This window comes from Aphanomyces astaci (assembly GCF_000520075.1).
Source record: "Aphanomyces astaci strain APO3 unplaced genomic scaffold supercont1.8, whole genome shotgun sequence".
NCBI lineage: Eukaryota > Oomycota > Saprolegniomycetes > Saprolegniales > Verrucalvaceae > Aphanomyces > Aphanomyces astaci.
In genome coordinates, this window is record NW_009798271.1 from 339,311 (window position 1) to 358,808 (window position 19,498).

Genomic DNA, 19,498 nt, shown 5'->3' on the forward strand with positions numbered 1-19,498 from the left:
TAGATTTAGACGAACTTTCAACTAATATGATGTTATAGAAGATTAAACGCGGTACATCATAGGTGCAAGTTTTGAAGGATTTAATGTATGCTTCACCAAGTTATTGCTGGTCAAAGTCGTGAAATCAAGTAAGGCCGTAGTTTAGCCATGAATACACTATTTACATCGAAATAGTAGGACTTGTAATGTTATTCTCCATACGAAGCGTATTCACAAGTGTTTATATGTAATTAAATAGTTTCGTCATGAAAAGTGCCTTCAGGTCATCAGGCAATGTACTGGTTGTTTTACGTTACAGTATGTACCGTAGTACTGTAGTAGTAAGTCCTGTAGCGTTGAGGCGCAAGTCACACAACACTCATCCCATTCACACTTTATTACGATCCTATGGACGAGCTAAGGGCACATTAGTACTACTGGCCTCGGTCACAGCCTTCTTGGAGGCACGGTTGACGTCGTCATCGTCGCTGCTGCTGGTTTCGTACAAGTTGCGACTTATGTCGACTACTACGTCGTCGTCGTCGGCGACGGTCACGATGTGATCACGGGTGGCATCGTCCTTCTTGCCAGACAGGACATTGCCGTGTCCACTATCTAGCACGGCCAAGAGGATGCAGAGGCCAAGTAGGACCCACGCGAGGGTGAAGAAGAGGTACATCACGGGGGTGTAGCTGCCCGTGGCGTCGCGGATGTAGCCCACGAGCAAGTTCCCGGAAAACGACCCCAGCGCGTCCACGACTTCGGCAATCCCGAACGCCAGGCCAAAGCGGGACTTGGGGATGGTGAGGGGCACACAAGCCATCAGCACCGTGGGGGTCGCGCACAGACACACGGACACGAGCAGGAGGGCCACCACGGGCGACGTCGACGTGAAGAGGAGCAGGGCGTACGTGACGACTCCCAACGCCGCTGACGCCACGATGACAATAACGCGGCCCCCCGTGCGGTCTATCACGAGGCCGGCCACGGGCGCGAAGAGCACCAACACATGTGACAAACTGCTCACGATCCCCGATTCGACGACAGAAAACCCGTGCACTTGGTACAAGTAGCTGCTCGAGATGTTTAGAAACAAGTGAAACACGTTCACGTACACCACGTGCATGACGACCAACACCCAAAACTAGAGACGGAAAACAAGAAAGAAAAAAAATGTGAGTGATTTGTTTCTTTTTGTTGGAGTATATATATATTAAGTACGTACCATGACTGGGAAATCCCGAAGCGAAGCGAGCGATGGCATGTGTTGCGAGGATGTAGATGATGATGTGGCGATTGCAGTCGCTCGGAAGCGCTTACCAGGAGCCACCAAGTACGCATTAAGCCATGACAAGGCAGGGTCCAACGGCGGTTGGTTGTCGGCGTGCTTGAACGTTCGCTTGACTTGTTTGAGGCGCAGGACGTACCGCACTGCCACAACCGCGACCACACATGACAGAACGCACACCGCCAACCCGTACAAGAGGCCATACGTGTAGCTGCCAAAGTAAATGGCAACGGGGGCCACGGTGGACTTGGCCAAGATCTTGGACACGCTTGTGAACGCGACCATGACCCCCACGGCAAACGTGATCTCGGACGCGTCAAACCAGTATGCCACCATGGCGCGCGCCCCGACGATGACGCTGCCGCCACCGAGGCCGTACACCACACGACCGAGCAGCGCAACCCAGAATGTTTGCTGGTGCATGCCAAACGTCACGACGGAGTGGCCGATGAACATGAGTACGAGGAAGAACATGATCGTGTAGTGGCCGCGGGAGTCAATCATGTGGCCGCCGAAGAATGGGATGATCATGTTGGGCACACTCACGGCAGAGTTGAGCGCGCCGTACATGGTGTTGGTTATCGGAAAGGCCTTGTCGTCGAGCATGAACTGCTGCAGCGCCCCCATTTGGTTCTACGCCAAAGACGAGCGAAGGTTAGCCATCGCAAGTTTCAAATCACTATGCAATCGCATTTGAGCTAATGTACGTACCGTGACAAAGTGGGCGGCAAACGGAATCAACGCCAACAAGACGAGAAACCAGTACCGAAACGCTGGCGATGCCGTGTTCCAGACTTGCCACCCGGGGACATGGGGATAGAAATAGCGCGGCGCCACCGCCGCTGTGAGGAGTGGAGTGACCTCTTGTAACTTGGACATGTGCAGTGAATTGATATATGACGCTGAACCCGCTTCAGGTGTGGATCGTTGGGCTGGTGTTTGCAGTTGCACCTTGGAGTGACTTGCGACGCGTTGGCTCTGGACACTTGTATTTTGGCCAATGGTATGGAAGGTACTTTGCCATACACCAATGAAATCGTAGTATAAGCATATGGCACGCGATAATATGAGAAGATTTGGAATCAGGCAATGGGATTGGTAGTTATTCCACCAATCCATTCTCACGAGTTTACCATGCCGCACTTAAAATGAAGTGCCCTTTTACACACCATTGAAATGTCTATTCAAATATGTTTGCAACGATGCTGTAGTCCATGGGTAATTTGATATTATTGGTTCACAACCAAGTGGCGTCACTCCGCGTGCACGGTATCATCATATTGTTGTTCGTAGAGGAACTAATTGTGTAAGATCCAGGCGCCTTGGTCATTTCAAACTCACTTGATTCAACTTGGTATTTGGGTGCGACTGGGGCAATTAACAGTCGTGGTGCTTGTCACCTCCAACATTTCACAAAACCGTCGGGCTGCAATTTCATACTACCAGTACGTACTAGTAGTACCATTTCTAGATTTACGAGCATCTCCTACGGTAAATTCTAACCTATTGCTAACAGCATAGGTTAAAGTCAAACTTCGTTTTTACGGTTGCTATATTGGCACTATCCGGTCTTGTTAGAAATTACGTTTCGCAGAATTTCGCCTCGATAGTGCAAGAGTTTCCATATTCTATATCATACTAGTACAGTAGTATGCGTAACTTCGAATTGTCAGTAGAAATATAAACATGCTCTAAGAGCATCTCCAACGGTTCGGCAGATCTCGAACAGTGTTACTTCGAAGTACGTCTCAAAATCAATACTGTTACAGTAGCGAAGAATTGGTTGAGTACACTTTACACCAAGTGGTATATTGTATGGGGCCAATATAGGGCCAGGAGATGTTACCTTCATGTTAGTATGAAACTTGTATGAAACTTGTATCCGTACATCGTATCCGTACGCAGATACTACAGTAGTAGTACTACTCCGTCCCAAATTACCTCCACGTTTCAACTTCGACTCACCTCAAAATTTGACTCATTTACCCAATTTCTACGAAATTTGTACCAATAAGAAGCTGGGAATTCGGTGTTGTGCTTGCTCATATTTATATTACAGGTTTGTTGGATAATGTGCACACTGTATTTTCAAAATAATATTGCTCCTCAGCGCAGAATTAAAATCACTAACCGGACTTGATTCTAGTAAAGTACTGTAGGTCAAACAAATGGGTAACAATATGCATATACAGAGGTAACATAAACTCTATAATACAATTATCCTATATGAGTACTCATCGCCTCAGTTCTGCTCGAGACAGGCAGACTAGACATCCCTGCCGTAACTGGTGACAGTCCTCGTCCTCTATATGGACAATGCTCATGTAAGAAGTTTGGGCCAATTGCCTCGACCACTTGCATACTTCTTGAGTACTTCGAAGTAGTATACTATCAATATGGTTCAGGTTTAACGTGGTCATATTTTAGGCTTACAGTAAGGGGAAGTTCCAAGTAGTTTTCAGAAAAAGCATGAGCCAATCAAAATCGATTTATCTCTATTTTTAAACGATTTAGAAAAAGTCGTTAAGGACCTCTTTTTTTAATTTTGGTATACCGGTAGTGAGTTGCGTAAAAAAGAGGTAAAAAAGTAGGAACCTGTATTGTGCTTTCGAGTGAAATTTCGTGTTGTGGCGTGGTTTCTCGTTGGAATTTAAATCGATTTGCTTGGCTACCTCCGATGAGCTCAAAATTATTAGCCAATCAAAACCTTCTCAATGAAATTCAACCAATCAGATCGATTGTGGATCGGTTTGGCCCCTCCCCAAATTTGTATCAAATCGACAATAATTGGAACCAATTTTTCATTTTGCTAAAAATATCTACTTGGAACAGGCCCTACCTAACCCACAATGCAAAAACGTATTATAGTAAAACCTCCTACCTCCTATAGTACTACGTAGTATCTGGCAGTGATTTGGCCAGTTGGAAGGTATTACAGTAATAACGTAAAAAACCAATTTAAGATAACTTTTTTGGAGGCGTCGGAGTAGAGTGGACATAACTTTTGAGTCCGTTGCGATATTTGAGTTTTGAATAGTGATTCCAATAGACAAGACGCGCCTCTTTGACTTCATAATCGAACTATCAGTTTAGGCGATGAACTTTACAGGTGAATTTGTTACTTTCTAAGCATTTGTAATCACATTTTGATAATCAATTTAGGATAACTTTTTTATCTTAAAGTATGTATGTGTCTGAGCATTGAAATTCTGTGTTTAGGGTAAGTGGTTACAACAGGTTGCATATAATTTATAAAAGGGTACTGTTTTATAGAGTTAAATTTCTGTTGTGGATGGATGTCCACCGAGTTTAACACTCAACAATACCTCAGATCCAGCCCAATGTGGCCCGTGTCAACTAGGGAACTTCAACCCAATCTTGAATTACTATTACCAATGGCTTCTACGCCGTTTTTGCATTTCATTCACGTGACGGAATGGCCAGCATTATATGATAGAGGTTTTGACTCGAACAAATAACGAGGTGTGATTGGGCAATACAAAGTTATCCTAAATTGATTTTTTACGTTAAGTACTATTAATACTACATAGTACTCTGTTCCATATCGTTTGCAGCATATCATATTTTTTTACTTTTTATCTTAGCTTTTGTAACCAACGGTAATTTAAATACATACTTGTAGTTTGTATACTCATAATAGAAATAGTATAATAAAATAGATCCTAAATATTAAGGATGAAAAACCAGCAACTTGGATGCCTTTGTCGACACCTTTGCAGGACGAGTTAACCCATTCAGGCCATGCCAACACTGTAGCGACCTTACTAGAGGTCATGTTGATCTCTGGTAACATGGGAAGCTAATGATAGGCACTTAATATACGCAAATGCTCAAAATACAGAGCCCCACTCGATCACAAACTTGGAGCGACCTCACGAGCACATCTGGATGCCTAGACGGGCTGCGACTCGATGGGGAGAGGTAAGGACATCACACGAGCATACATTCTTAAGCTTACAAAAATACAATCACTATCGACTGTGCACCGTAATATTTTCTGGTTTGAAAAATAAGGTCGCAAAGTTTTGGGGTCATGCATGTCACACTAACTACTTTGACTTTTCCGGAACATGAGATGAGGTATCAAATCAAAGCTGGAATGTGTATCTATCAAATGAGCCAATCCGCTTGCGATTACGAGGAGAAATGTAAATTTTAGTCCAATCAGAAGTCAAGTGCTGCAATCATTATGGAACAGAGTAACGTTAGAAATAAATAGTTGACATGCGCCTCGCACGTCAACTATTTTTTCGAGGAGCCGACGATTTGCCATTTATAGGAATATACTGGCACTTCAAGACTTCGTAACTTACCGATGGCATGTTGTAAGAAGTAGTAGTATCGAAGGACAGGTTACTGTAACCTTTCACACAACAAAATGCACCCCGGTCTGAAATGGGGTGGTGCACCAACATGGCATTGTTTCTGTGAAGCTACCGAATTGAAGCAGCCTCCACGTGTTTAAGGTTGTACGAGCGAAACAGACGCAGCCTCCCTTTGCTCGTCACTGCTGTCGTACAGCGCACACCCAACGTCGACGAAAATATCGGCGTCGTCGCACGACACTGACACGTTGCGATCTCTTGTCGTAGTAGAACTGCTTGTGGTGGTGGTACTGTAGAGGTGGGGGCCGAAGCCGCCAGCACGTGGCCATTTCGGTAGTCGAGGCAGCCCAGGGTTATGCACAGGCCGAGGAGAACCCACGCCAAGCTAAAGAACAGGCACATGTCGGCCGTGTAGGTACCCGTGGCACCTCGCAAGCATCCGACGACGTGGTTGCCCACCGTGGAGCCCGTCGCGTCGATCACCTCGACAATCCCAAATGCTAACGTTAGGCCAAACTGCGACTTGGGAATATTCAGGGGCACGCACGCCATGAGAACAGCTGGGGTGGATGCCAAGCAGAAAGACATGATCAGGAGGGAGACAGTCGAGGGCGTGGACGTGAACAGAAGCAGTCCGTACGCGACAACCCCGAGCACGGCCGAGAGGACGATTATGGGGACGCGTCCGTCGAGACGGTCTATGACGAGCCCCACGAGCGGAGAAAACAGCACCAACACGTGCGACAAACTGCTCACGAGGCCAGACTTGACGACAGAGTACCCGTGCACTTGGTACAAGTAGCTGCTCGAAATGTTTTGAAACAAGTGAAACACGTTGATGAACACCACGTGCAGGACGACAAGCATCCAAAACTACCACAAACACACACCAAACGTCATATTCATCCGTGTTTACATCAAAAGAACTTCTTTCAAGAGTCAAAGGGCACATTGTGCCATGAGCGGAAAGTCTCGAAAGGATGTGAGGGTGGGCACGACCGTGTCGATGACGGACGATCGACGGCGCGACCGACGCGCAACCTGTAGGTAGTTGCGAAGCCACGTAAGTTGGTTCGCGTCGGCGTCCTCAACCGGGGGGAGATGGGGGTTGCTTGGGCCACGCTTTGGCATTCCTTCAACGTGTAAATGTACTGCGCGGCCACGATGGCTGTCACGCACGATCCCACACACTCATGACCACCCCGTACAAGAGCCCGTAGATGTACCCGCCAAAATAATGGAAATCGGCGCCACGGTGGCTTTGGCCAGCATCTTGGACACGCTCGTGGTGGCGACCATCACCCCCATGGCAAACGTGAGCTCGGACGCGTCGAACCAGTACGAGACCATCGCCCTTGCGCCAACGACGACACTGCCTACGCCCACCCCAAACACGACGCGCCCCACAAGCGCGAGCCAAAATGTATGGGTAGCCAAGGCAAACGTGACGACGATGTGCCCCACACACATGGCCAGGAGAAAGTAGACCACGCTCACGTGGCCCTGCACGTCGAGGACGTGGACGCCGACGAACGGAAGGAGCATGTTGGGCACACTCACGGCCGGTATGGGCACCGAACATGGTGCTGGTGATCGGAAACGAAGGGTCGTCGAGCATTAGTTGCTGGATGCCAGTGATTTGATTCTACCGACGAGGGGTTAGCGAAAGAGAGGGTAAGCCTAGTAGGGACTCTGCTGACATTGGCAAAGCCCGCTGAATGGAATGAGCGACAGCAACACGAACAAATACAACCGAAACGACGGTGACCCAATGTGCCAGAACTGCCACGAAGGAGCCAAGACCACGGGGAAAGGCACTGTCGATGCCAGCAAGCGTGAGGTCTCTTTGGTTGGCATGCTTGAAGCGCTCCTCGTGATTGTATACAACGAACTGTCGGGGGGGTAGGGTGTTGAAACGGCAACATTTTGAACTAGAAAAAGGCACAGGGCTCGTCGAAAGTGCAGTTTGCAGTGGGACAATCCACCAGATGAGGTGGAGCATGGATTCTTATGGTGACAGTGCGTGGAAAAGAGTAACGTTAATAAATATCCGCGCACTGCCACCACAAGGAACGAACGTCTTATCATATGACGTTCCCTCGAAGTGATTTCACGTCGTGAGCTCCATGGGAGTGGCGAGCGTTTTGCAAGGTACTAACTTTACACAGTTGTGATGCGATGCATTCAAAGATTCTTTGTGCAAATGGTTCAAATCGTAGTGATGGAAGTGTGGCACTTCATAGTCAAGCCGTATATTGCTATGATCATAGCTTGGTCATATTATAAATATATGCGAGAGGACTTGGCTATTCTGTCGCTGTCGGAGCCACTGAGCGGCGAGACGATGCCTGGGGGGGTGTTGGGGGCGACAAGGGGGATGTTGACTGTCGCGGACGAGAGGTTGCCGCCGTAGAGGTTGTCCACCCACGCCAGCACCAGACTTAGTCCCAACCCAAACGACGTCAGCGCCAGTAAAAAGTACATGACCGCATCGTACGAGCCAGACATATCGCGGAGGTAGCCCAGGCCGACGTTGCCGAGGAAGGCACCGACGCCGTCGATCACTTCGACGATGCCGAACGCCAACCCAAACCGACTTTTGTCGATTGAAAGCGGGATGCTGGCCATGAGGATGGTGGGGGTGGCAGCCAGACATACCGAGAAGAGCAGCATCGCTACGATGGGGGGCCACGTCGTGAACACCAGCAGGGTGTACGAGACGACGCCGAGAAAGCACGACGCGACCACCACGACCATTCGCCCCCCGACGTAGTCGATGATCAGCCCCACAAACGGCGATACGAGCACGAACGTGTGCGCGAGGGAGCTGGCGTACCCTGCGTCCACGACAGAGTACCCGTGCACTTGGGTAAGATAGCTGCTCGAGATGTTTTGAAACAAGTGAAATGCGTTGATAAAGACCACGTGCAGAACCACCACGAGCCAAAACACAATGGAAAAGCCACCGGCAGTAGACGCTTGGACTGGCTGCAGCACGCCAGCGTTGTGCTTGGATCCTTTTGTCGTGTTGGACGGATGATGATGAGGAGGCTGGTGGTCGTGGTGGTGGTGGTGGCTGCTGCTGTTGCAATATGCTGTCAACCACGCCAGCTTGGGGTCCACAAGAGTCGACAGGTCCGTCGAGGCGCCACGCTGAGCTCGAACCGAGTGCCGAATCACACGCAACGCCCGAGTGCATTTCACCAGCAGCAGCGCAAACAGGGACGACACCACACATACAACCAATCCGTACGAGAGCCCATACACGTAGCTGCCAAAGTGCAGGGCCAATGGGGCAACCGTAGCTTTGGCCAGCATCTTCGACGCGTTCGAAGTCGCAATCATGACGCCCATGGCAAACGTGAGTTCAGAACGGTCAAACCAGTACGACAGGATGGCTCGGGCGCCGGCCACGACGCTGCCTTCGCCTAGCCCAAACACGACTCGGCCAACTAGGGCGAGCCAAAACTTGTGCGCGTCCATGGCGTAGGTGAAGATGGCTTGACCGATGCACATGAGCAGGAGGAAGTACAGGATGCTCTTGTGGCCTTGGTTGTCGAGGAGGTGACCGCCCAAGAACGGAACGATCATATTGGGGATCGACACGGCCGAGTTGAGCGCGCCGTACATAGTGTTGGAGATGGGAAACGTGGGGTCGTCCAACATGAAGGGCTCCAACGAACTCATTTCATTCTATTTGGCCATGTCAGATTCCGTGGGGGGTTCATTGTAGACTATATATATGTATGTACCTTGACAAAGTGACCGCCAAATGGAATCAAACAGATAAGCACAAGCAGAAAAAAGCGATGCCCAGGAGCCGACGGGCGCCAGAACAGCCATGACGACGACACCTGCACGGATTTGAACCTTCGGAGAAGCGGGGAGGACTCTTCGGGAAGGTGATCGCTCGACGGCATCGTGGCACGCTTGTGGCAAATTGGACACTGATAACACATGCCGCGTAAAAGATGTGCAGGTATTTTAGTGGAATTGCAACACACTGTGCGTGGCTATGACCAATCACATCGTCACCCATATCGGAACACCAATCAAATGCATTCTTAGAACCAGATACCAGCTACAATAGCCATGGCCCTGCTGCTCGTGGGGGGTTGGGGGTGCCAAAGGTGTTGGCATGCAGTACGTTAACATATAGTCAAGGGAAGGATGGTTGGCAGCACTAGGTTGCATTGTCATAACGTAAGTGCATTTTGTGGGAATGTTGCGCGTGAGCTCAACGTTGAGGTACATAACGAGACGGGATTGGCTGGAATTCACACAATTTAACCAATGAATCTCGAGGCCTTTGTTCATTTGACAGTTAGTAATGGAACTTCCGCGGAAGTTTGCATTGTCCGATGAAACCGCGACGTTTCATGTGCAATCCAGGCCGCCGTCGCAGCGCAATTCAATGTACGCGTCCAAGATAGACCCGGCGCTGGAATTCCCCTTTGACCCGCTGCGTGAGTACCACAAAGACAGTTCGTCGACGATTCCATGGCGTGAATACCCCTACAAACAAGTACAAGTGCCGATCATACATACATACTTCTGTGGAGAAAAGCAACGAGAATGAGCATGTGATGTAGAAAACGATCGACCGAGTTGTGCATGGCGTCCCTGGTTGCACCGTGCTTCAAGCAGCTGGGGCGTTGCTGGTGGGCTATGGCGTCGAAGCCAAAGCCATTTCCATGTTCAACTTATGTTTGTCGTCGGACCAGTGGGGCCAATTCGAACGCCGCTTCCACGACGAGCGGGCAGCATTCGCCGCGGCAAAGGCCGCGTATGTCGAGTGGCCGCTAGGCACACATCGTCTAAAGCTACACATGTGTAGGTACATTCACGAGAGCTCGTCAAAGCTGCGGTCGCAGTTCAAAGCCGATGCGGTTCGATCAGCCCTCGAAGCCGAGGTGCGCGCCGTGGCGGCCCAGAATGCCACCATCAAAGTCATTCGATACGACAACGGTACATCCCCCTCCTTTTCAACGCACTAGTAGATACGGTTGACAACCTGTACAGGCGACAAGTACGAGGGCCAAGTATTTGATCGAGACCGCGTCTGGATTCCACACGGAGAGGTAACGAACTCTCCACATCTTGACGAGAAATGCATTCTAATTTCGTCAAACTCGACTGATTCGACAGGGGACGCTATTCGTGCAAGATACGTCGCAACAAGACCCCCTATTACCCCCAGTTCTCTTCGTGCGTTATCGAGGTACTAGGCGGGCCAAACTACTCGCAATTTTTGTCCTTTGAATGACTGGACTAACGTTATCGTGATGGTGATTCTAATAGGCATGTGGATGCAGGGGTTGATGCACGGACGTGGGCGATACCATTGGGACGACGGCAGTTCGTGGGATGGCCCCTTCCTCTGCAATGAAATGCAAGGCGGGGGGGTTTATCGCAGCGAGCCCGAAGCCGATCCGGACGACACCGACCTCGACTGGACGCCGACGCCGACGACCGTACGATACTACTACGGCGGCTCGCACATCTGCTGGGGCACCGGTAATCGTCTGACTCGCAACGAAGCCCTCTGGTATTATCATTTTATTTGACGCTAGAATTGGCCACGCATTCCCGGATTCGAATCTTCCACGACATGGGAGCGACAACGACCGGCCGCCAAACCAACGTCGCCGTGCTGCACGCCCCGTACATCGATGGATGCGTCGCCGACTACGACGCGGCAACCGATCGGCACCTCGTGGTGATTCACGAGCGGCCAGACCAGTGGATGTGTTTGTCTGGCATGCACTTCAAGCTACTGTCGGCGGCCCCACTAGGACGGCATATTCGTTAATGCAAACGTCGCTGGTTCATGTGTGCCCGTATCCATTTAACGTCGTCACCGGCGATATCATTCTACTATATACTAGTACTAGTAGTACTGTAGCTCTGCCTACGTGAATATGCTATGACCTTCATTTCGCCTTGGCCATTGAATAGCTAAAGTAGAAGCTACAGTAGAAGCTAAAGTAGCTGCAACACTATTGGAGAACAACACACTATGGCAAGACAATGTTGTTACAGTTATGGGTTTAACGTGACTGTCGATATCGGAGAACTGCCGTCGCCGCCGCCTTGAACGAATCCAAACGCCGTGAGGTTGGAGGACACGTCGGCTTTCTGCATCTGGCTCCACGCTTGCATGGACGCATGTTCAAAGCGGCGATACGCGTTGCGATATGCAGACAAGATGGAGTCTGTGAACCGACCTACTTGAAACGATGCATCGTCCGACACGGACGTGAGCATCGCCGCGTCGTCGGCATGGCCGCTACTCCCTGCCGCGAGGAATCCCGCGGAAGCCACCGACGGCGATGATGTCGCATGTGTCAAGGGGGTGGAGATTTCCGTGAAAAACTTGACGATCGTGCCAGCGGTATCATGCTCGACCATGGCCCTATTTGCATCATGTGATTTTTGTTTCTGCTATTGTGGTGTACTTATTCTAAACTGGAGCGACATGGAGAACTATCCCAATAAATGTACAAGAATTGGCAGAAGGATTTATTGAGCCAATCAGCTTGCAGGAAACCATCATCAACATTGAAATCGTGTATAACATCAATTAGTGTGATACCAATCACCACAGGACAACACTTTACATACAAAAGTCAGTACAACGAATCGATCGATAGATTTGGCGAATCAGCACAAAAGTCCAAAAATATTTGGGTAAAACGACAATAGCAACATGCAAGATATACAATTCGAAAACGTACCAGCCACTGCCATGAAACGTGAGGGCGCTCGCGTCCAGCGGCAGCAACGCGTCCTCGATGATGTTGCGCCACACGACAATCTGTCGGGAAGGTTCTACATACCGCTTGATCAGCAGCCTCGATTCAGCATGCAATTCCTTGTCGGCACTGTGGGCGTTGTGATTGCCGATGCGCCACCGGCTCTTCATGTACACGACGTCGTCGCCGACAGAGTCCAGTTGGTCGAACGACGATCCAGAAGCGGCATGGCTGACGTCCCCAATGTCGCCGTTGAGAAAGCTCCACAGCGCGTGGCCCAAGATGTGGAAGGGTACGTGGGGAAACATGAGGCGATTGAAGCTCTCGATGACGATTCCAGGCACGATGCCGTCGTCGAGGTACTTGACTGTGGTCGACTTGACGGTTTGGTGGGCCGTCGAGGGCGACGTCGAGTCGGCGGCGTCGCTTTGGAGCACGTTGTGAAGCACTTTGTTGTACTCTCGATCGGCAATCGCATGAATCGCCGTGTTGCGAGCCTCGATGTCCGCCACAAGCTTGAAGTCGCGCCACGCATTGTTGGACGTCGATGGGAGGTCCAGCACCTTGGGCTTCTTGCGCACGATGCCTGCCAACGTCTCGGCAAAAGCGAGCTCTTCTTGCAACGCCGTACGCAATCGAGCATTCTCGACAAATGCCAATTGCGCTTGCAGTTGCTGTTCCGCGGCCAAGTCCTTCCATTCCGAGCCCGTTTGCTGCTGGTTTGCCTGCATGTTGCCGAGAAAGTCCATTTGTTTCTGCAACGCATCCACGGTGTCTCGGAGGTACTCGAGCTCGAGCTTTTGACGGTTCACGTATTTGCGCTTCTTCCCAAGTCCTGCGGCGGTCGTAGACGACGAAGACGACCCGTCGTCCAAGCTGTCTTCGCTAAGCACGTTCTCGAGCCCTGCCGCGTCTCCCATGGAGCCCAATACGAGGTCATTGAAGTCGAACTCGGTCTTCTCTTCATGCATAAAGGCCGAGTCCATGGTGAAGTGTGTCTGTAGAGATAGATGGCAAGAGAACGACGGCGAAGGCGGCGTCGGTGATTCTTGCGCGATTGTGCGGGAGAGATTACGACTGGCTTTCCCGTCGCTGATTGGCTAATGATATTTCAATTTAGGCGCTGATTATGTATTCTCTACAAATTTCGTTCAGACCTGAAATTACCTTAAGAATGCGAATGAGCATCGATTGGTTGATATTACGCACAAAACGAATTTTCATTGGCTATTCGATTGAAATGCGATGATTCATTGCTAAAACACGCGAGTTGGATTATGAGCTGATTTATAACGTTAGGCTTACATTCGTGTTGCAAATGTCTGGTAACGTTAGTTAGCTTGCTTGTACCATGGGGATCTTGCCACGCCACGCGAAATGTTGCGCATGGAATGATAATGCCAGGAATGATACTGCTTAGTGGAAGTGCAATGGCTTGGCATTCATTCGCTTGCTTCGGTTACTGTTACATTGTACTATGTGATTGTATTGTGTGTGGTATGTACCGGTAGTTCAAACTGACATTCGTCTTTCAGTTATTGACGAGATTCCCCTGGCGAGGTGATCGTAGCCACTTTTTCGCTGCGCATTCACATCCCGTTCTTCTTGTAGGTGACTCTGACAGGTTCTACACACGCCGAGTGGACAGGCCCCTCGTAATGACAATTCAAACCCATTGGAAACCCCGGCGTCATACAGTACAGATTGCAAGGGCTGTACAGTAAGTACATCGATAGCAGCAGCACCAGTCATCACGCAAGCCACTCTAACGCCAAGCTCGCTCGTCAAAAGCCACTCTGTCACATCAACAGGAGCGGCAACTTCATTTCCAGTCAACAATGCACCACGCGGTTATTGTTCTGGCGCCTCCAGTTGACTTCACTTGACTTTTTGACAGGAATTAAAATCAATTAAAATGTCGACACATACAAACCTTCAGTGTTCCCTTGGCTACAGTATTTTATTTCGACTTGGGAGCAATGTAACGGCCCTCGTCTATACTGGATTTTCACACGACGTATTTCACGGTTTCACAACCAAGGTCACTAAAATAATCTTGCCGTTTGTATACCAAGCCGCGATTATTTATAGCAAGCCTTGTCTTGAGTTTACTATAGTAGGTCGTTTTCAGGTACCCAAAGATTACTCGGCGGTTGTGTCATTGTGGGAAATATACTGATCTGGCCACATGCAGCCGAGGGCCGCGACGTCCGTTGCCGCCATGAGCGCCGCCGCAGAAAGGCGGAAGATCAACAACCTGTCGTTTATCAACGAAGGTGAAGTGAAGGAACCCAAGCATTACGTGGGAAAAGGCCAAACGCCGCGTACCGCACGCCTCAACGACGAAGCGATCATCGAAGTCGCGGAATTCAATGAGACGATCACCCCACAAACCCCACGCTTGCTTAATCCCATACGTCCATCGAACAACAACACCGGTGGTGTCCGGATCAGTAATCTCTTCAATTCACAGCGCGCGTCGCGCGTGTCCATGATCTTACAGTCCCCGGCCGTTCATCAGCGCATGTCGATGGTCCAACCTTCGTACGACGGTATCTTGTCAGAAAGCGCGCAAACGCCAGTATTGGGCGACGAAAAGCCCAGTTCCATGTACTCATTCGATTCGAGCGCGTCTGCCACAGACACGCGACGGTACGGCGCCCCGTCCAACATCCTCGGCAGCATGCGCGAGTTCGACACAGCCCGGGGCGTGAAACCGGCGATTGCCAAGCTGCATGCGCTGCGCGATCTGCTTCACGGCATCACCGACGTCCATGGGCACATCGACCGCGCCACGTTCTCCCACACGTTCGACATCGCGGACCCGTCGGCGTTCGTGAGCACGTCCAACAGCGACCAGATCAACGCCAAGGCACTGCTCGTGGACACGTGTGTGGAACTGGATATTGACGACGAAGAGAAGCTCGCGTTCATCTTCGACACGATCGACCAAGAGAAGCGCATGGTCGTCACGTCGGCGCAGATCGCCGACTTGCTTGCAGCCAACTTTGCATCGTTCAAGCTCCAAGCCGTGGGCACGAGCTTCAAGGATATGGCCGACGCGCTCTTTATAAAGAGTCGCATCGCGAACGATCAAATGACGTACGCCGCGTTTCGCCAAGTGTTTGGGCCGTTCTTGTACAACGACCAGAACGACGACGACATGGACGATGACATGGACGACATGCCGGTGCTCACAGAGCCATCCGTTGGTCCTGGCACGTCCAACGCATCCAAGCTCGCTGTGTTCTACGATCGCCACCACCTGCGCATCTTGTGGCTGCTACTGTACACCCTCGTCAACACGATCGTGTTCCTCATGAAGTGGCAAATGTACCCCGTGGACCCTGCGTTGGGCTACGGGCTCAAGATTGCGCGGGCGTGCGCACAAGTGTGCATGCTGAACTTTGGCATTGTGTTGCTGCCCATGTGTCGGTCGATTGTCCAGCTCATGAAGCGCAGCACGATGCTGTGGCACATGGTGCCATTCGACGACCACATCGAGTTCCATAAGATCGTCGGGTCGACGCTGCTTGTGGCGGGGCTCGTCCACACGGCCGCGCACGTGAGCAACGAGATCCAACTGTACTGCGTCGCCACCCCAGACGAAATCAGTGCGTCCATCTTCGTCACGCGCGACGTGCGAATGTTCGACGGCGGCACCGCGCCGCCGTTCTTGGAGATGGTGCTGTCGCTGCCCGTGTGGACCGGGGTGATCCTGCTCTTGATCACGTGCGTGTCGTTTCCCCTTGCGGCCATTCCCAAGTTCCGCCAAGGCAAGTTCAACCTTTTTTGGTACAGCCACATGCTGTTCTTCCCTTTCTTGCTCGTGGGGTGTCTGCATGGGTTGGCGGGGTGGCTCGCGACGCCGTCGTCGTTCTACTGGATTGGTCCGCCACTCACATTGTACTTGGTGGAGCGCCGCCTCCGATATGCCAAGATGTTTACGACGCCGCTGCACATTGTCCGCGCGCGCATGCTGGACGGCGTGGTCGCGCTGTACATTGAGAAGCCCAAGCGATTCCATTACCGCCCGGGGATGTACTTGTACTTGAACGTCCCAGCCTTGTCGAGCCATGAATGGCATCCGTTTACAATCTCGTCGGCGCCGGGGGATCAGTACCTGAGCGTGCACATCCGAAATGCCGGCGACTGGACCAACGCGCTGCATGACTTGATCAAGGACGTGCTCAAGCACGGGGACGCGTACCCCCAAGTGTACATTGACGGCCCGGTGGGGGCCCCCACGCAGGACTACCATCGGTTCAAGACAATCGTCATGGTCGGCGGCGGAATTGGTGTGACACCGTTTGCGTCGATTTTGAAAGACATTGTACACCTGTGGGAAGAGTATCGGTGCCTCAACTGCGCGCACATTCGACACCCGCAGTCGTTCCGCATCCAAAAGATGTACTTTCACTGGGTCACACGGGGCCAAGAGTCACTCGGATGGTTCCAGGACACGATGAACCAGATCGCAGACATGGACAAGGACAACGTGATCGAGTGCCACCAGTACCTGAGCACGGTCAACACTACTGACAAGACCCTTCCCCAGCTCAAGATGATCCAGGCCGTGGTGCATGACGCTACGGGCCGCGACGTCGTGTCCGGCCTCATCAACGCCAAGCAGATGACCCACTTCGGAAGACCGAACTGGGACGCTGTGTTTCACAATCTCACGCGGAAGCACCGCGGCGAAGAAGTCGGCGTGTTCTTCTGCGGTCCCCACGCACTGGACAAGGTCCTCCTCGACATGTGTCGCAAGTACTCGTCCGACCCTGACACGGGCGGAGTGTACTTTGACTACCATTCGGAAAAGTTTGCATGACCAAAAGTTGTAATTTATTCTCACGAGATGTGTTGGTATGGTTGTTGGAAGGGTACTTACTGTACGTACTATGTATTAATACAGTACTCGTAGTACTGATGATCTTGATGCCCTGCGATACAGTACACTTATACTATGTCTTCGGCAATCTCATTAGAAATGTCAAATTGCCCTTGGGCTTTTTGTGTTCCCATCGATTATCGTCTGAATCTTGCTGTACTTACTTAACCAATCAGAATCATGGCTTTTAAAACGGTGTGTTTGATTTGTCAAAATAATTCAAGTTGACCAATCAGACTTCAAATTCAAGTTGACCAATCAGACTTCAAGATTCAAGTTGACCAATCAGACTTCAAGATTCAAAGTGTCCAGTAAATTCCCTCGATACGGTACAAAAATTTCCCAGTGTCACACTAATACAAGTCAAATCTTTCGAAGTACCAGGTACTAGTATTAATTAATACGTCCTGGGGAGAGTATAATAACTATTAAGTACTACGTAAGGTTGATATGAGAAATTGATTGACCACCTGAATAGTGTTATAGGTTTTGATTGGTCGATTGATTGTCTACGCACACATCAACTTCGTTACGCCAAAATGCTTATGCAAGTCCATCACTGCAGTTACTGCAGTGCGTCTAATCGTACGACATGGTGTTAATCTAACGTTCTTCCATGTTAGACAAACCAACCAAGAAACAGGGGGGCATCGCGCGCTTGTGTGTGTCTATTGTGGACACTTTTCCATATTTGTTCTCGATCGTGTCGATTTTGCTGAAATTTCGCATTTTCAAGACATTCGAAATTCGACGTTCTCGACCTTGGAAACGTCGAACGTTTGGCACACCTCAAGTGGTCACGTCTCACACTCCATCCTCGTCGGTCCGTCGCGTAGCCATGCTCAAGGTGATCCTCCAGCACCACTCGAAGATGGGTGTGCTGCTCGTGGTAGCATCCGTCGTGTGGGAGTACCCTCGAATCATGCTGTTCCAGTACCTTCTTGGTATGCTAAGTGATGTCGTCCACCGCAACACGCAGCCCCGTGCCATGTATCTGTTCCAGTCCGTGGTACTGGGCGCGATGGTCGCGGCGATCGCACACGACCTATCGGTGTTTTTAGCGTCCTCGGACAACTATTACAACTCTCCCCGCCGTGTTTGGAAGTACGCGGTGGCGACTCCCATGACCCTGTGCGGCGGCCTCGTCCGCAGCCTTGGTGTGCCCGTGTACTCCCTCGTGGTTGCAGTATGGGAAGCCGTTGTTGTGCTGCACGGATTCCCTTTGGACGAAGCACAATACAGCCGACTCCATCTCGCATATGTCGAGGAACTGCGGTCGCATCCAGATGCAGTGCCTTCGCCGCACCTGTTAGCGAACTATGTCTACTACGCTTCCTCTGCCTCCACCACGTCCTCGTCCTCCCCTCTCAAGCCCGAGCAGATGGAGCATCTGTGGACGTATGCGCGCTTCTCGGGCAAAATCGTCATCGCATTGTTCTTTTGTGTCGTGTATGGCGTCGCCTCCTTTTGCAACGCGCCTGGCCTTGGTACGATCTATCTACCACGTCGCATTTCGCATGTTGTTTGCATATTTGGACTTCGAATATGACGAGGATTACTTGTAATTCTCGTGTGTTCTCATGTTCCTCGTAGAAGGCGAACACTTACGGGATGCTGCGCGCAACTGCGACGTGGACAGCGCGAGGCGCGCACTCTCCCGCGGCACGGACCCGAACTCCAAGGGCCACGACAAAGCCACCGCGCTGCACATCTGCGGCCAGCAGGCGCTCCCTGAAATGGCCCGGCTGCTGCTGGAAGCTGGCGCCGACCCGAACGTTATGGACTCGCTCGGGTTTTCTCCTTTGCATTGGGCCGTCCAACTGCGAAGGGAGGAGCCATGCGTGGAAAAGCGGCTGGAGATGATCCGGGTGCTGTTGGAGTATGGCGGCAATCCCCGCCTGGGGGACTTCCGGGGGAACACGCCGCTGTCGATCGCGTCGCGCTCGGAGAACGCCCGGTCCGGACATGTCATTGCCATGTTTGATCGAGGGGGCGACAGGTTTGTAGCTGCGCCGACGACAACATGAAAACGTGGGATGTGTGGGTGTGTACATGATAAACTTAATATTGCTTAACTATATAAAATATATTCAAGAATACTAGTTTTCGAAATATAAATCTAGAGAAACTCGACTATGCTCAAAAGTGGGCCGATGCATCGATTATAGGTTCTATTTCAAAAGGTGTACTAATTGTAAGGAGTTGAAACATGGACCTGTTACAGGTCCATTCAGAATAA

General features: G+C 50.8%; 7 protein-coding genes across 7 annotated transcripts; 3 read left to right on the plus strand and 4 right to left on the minus strand.

Annotated features, from left to right (window-relative positions):
- Positions 1 to 347: 347 nt before the first annotated feature.
- On the minus strand, positions 348 to 2,233 carry H257_04597 (hypothetical protein). Its single transcript, XM_009829186.1, has 3 exons — positions 1,979 to 2,233; positions 1,205 to 1,900; positions 348 to 1,123 (listed from the first exon to the last, which is right to left on the minus strand). Exons 1-3 carry the CDS (start codon positions 2,144 to 2,146, stop codon positions 386 to 388), a joined length of 1,602 nt encoding a protein of 533 aa, XP_009827488.1. The 5' UTR covers positions 2,147 to 2,233; the 3' UTR covers positions 348 to 385.
- Positions 2,234 to 5,721: 3,488 nt separating this feature from the next.
- On the minus strand, positions 5,722 to 7,470 carry H257_04598 (hypothetical protein; the record flags this gene model as incomplete). The annotated part of the gene is made up of 4 exons (XM_009829187.1): positions 5,722 to 6,486; positions 6,564 to 6,781; positions 6,840 to 7,199; positions 7,314 to 7,470. 4 exons carry the CDS (start codon positions 7,468 to 7,470, stop codon positions 5,722 to 5,724), a joined length of 1,500 nt encoding a protein of 499 aa, XP_009827489.1.
- Positions 7,471 to 7,832: 362 nt separating this feature from the next.
- On the minus strand, positions 7,833 to 9,554 carry H257_04599 (hypothetical protein). The gene is made up of 2 exons (XM_009829188.1): positions 9,366 to 9,554; positions 7,833 to 9,306 (listed from the first exon to the last, which is right to left on the minus strand). Exons 1-2 carry the CDS (start codon positions 9,531 to 9,533, stop codon positions 7,894 to 7,896), a joined length of 1,581 nt encoding a protein of 526 aa, XP_009827490.1. The 5' UTR covers positions 9,534 to 9,554; the 3' UTR covers positions 7,833 to 7,893.
- A 389-nt stretch (positions 9,555 to 9,943) lies between these two features.
- On the plus strand, positions 9,944 to 11,451 carry H257_04600 (hypothetical protein; the record flags this gene model as incomplete). The annotated part of the gene is made up of 7 exons (XM_009829189.1): positions 9,944 to 10,138; positions 10,206 to 10,399; positions 10,451 to 10,581; positions 10,636 to 10,694; positions 10,762 to 10,834; positions 10,915 to 11,130; positions 11,187 to 11,451. 7 exons carry the CDS (start codon positions 9,944 to 9,946, stop codon positions 11,423 to 11,425), a joined length of 1,107 nt encoding a protein of 368 aa, XP_009827491.1. The 3' UTR covers positions 11,426 to 11,451.
- Positions 11,452 to 11,631: 180 nt separating this feature from the next.
- Positions 11,632 to 13,489, minus strand: H257_04601 (hypothetical protein). The gene is made up of 2 exons (XM_009829190.1): positions 12,351 to 13,489; positions 11,632 to 12,028 (listed from the first exon to the last, which is right to left on the minus strand). The coding sequence occupies exons 1-2, from the start codon at positions 13,352 to 13,354 to the stop codon at positions 11,656 to 11,658; spliced, it is 1,377 nt and encodes a 458-aa protein (XP_009827492.1). The 5' UTR covers positions 13,355 to 13,489; the 3' UTR covers positions 11,632 to 11,655.
- Positions 13,490 to 14,533: 1,044 nt separating this feature from the next.
- Positions 14,534 to 17,321, plus strand: H257_04602 (hypothetical protein). The gene has a single exon (XM_009829191.1). The coding sequence runs from the start codon at positions 14,557 to 14,559 to the stop codon at positions 17,197 to 17,199; it is 2,643 nt and encodes an 880-aa protein (XP_009827493.1). The 5' UTR covers positions 14,534 to 14,556; the 3' UTR covers positions 17,200 to 17,321.
- Positions 17,322 to 17,875: 554 nt separating this feature from the next.
- On the plus strand, positions 17,876 to 19,391 carry H257_04603 (hypothetical protein; the record flags this gene model as incomplete). The annotated part of the gene is made up of 2 exons (XM_009829192.1): positions 17,876 to 18,746; positions 18,853 to 19,391. The coding sequence occupies 2 exons, from the start codon at positions 17,876 to 17,878 to the stop codon at positions 19,284 to 19,286; spliced, it is 1,305 nt and encodes a 434-aa protein (XP_009827494.1). The 3' UTR covers positions 19,287 to 19,391.
- Positions 19,392 to 19,498: the final 107 nt, after the last annotated feature.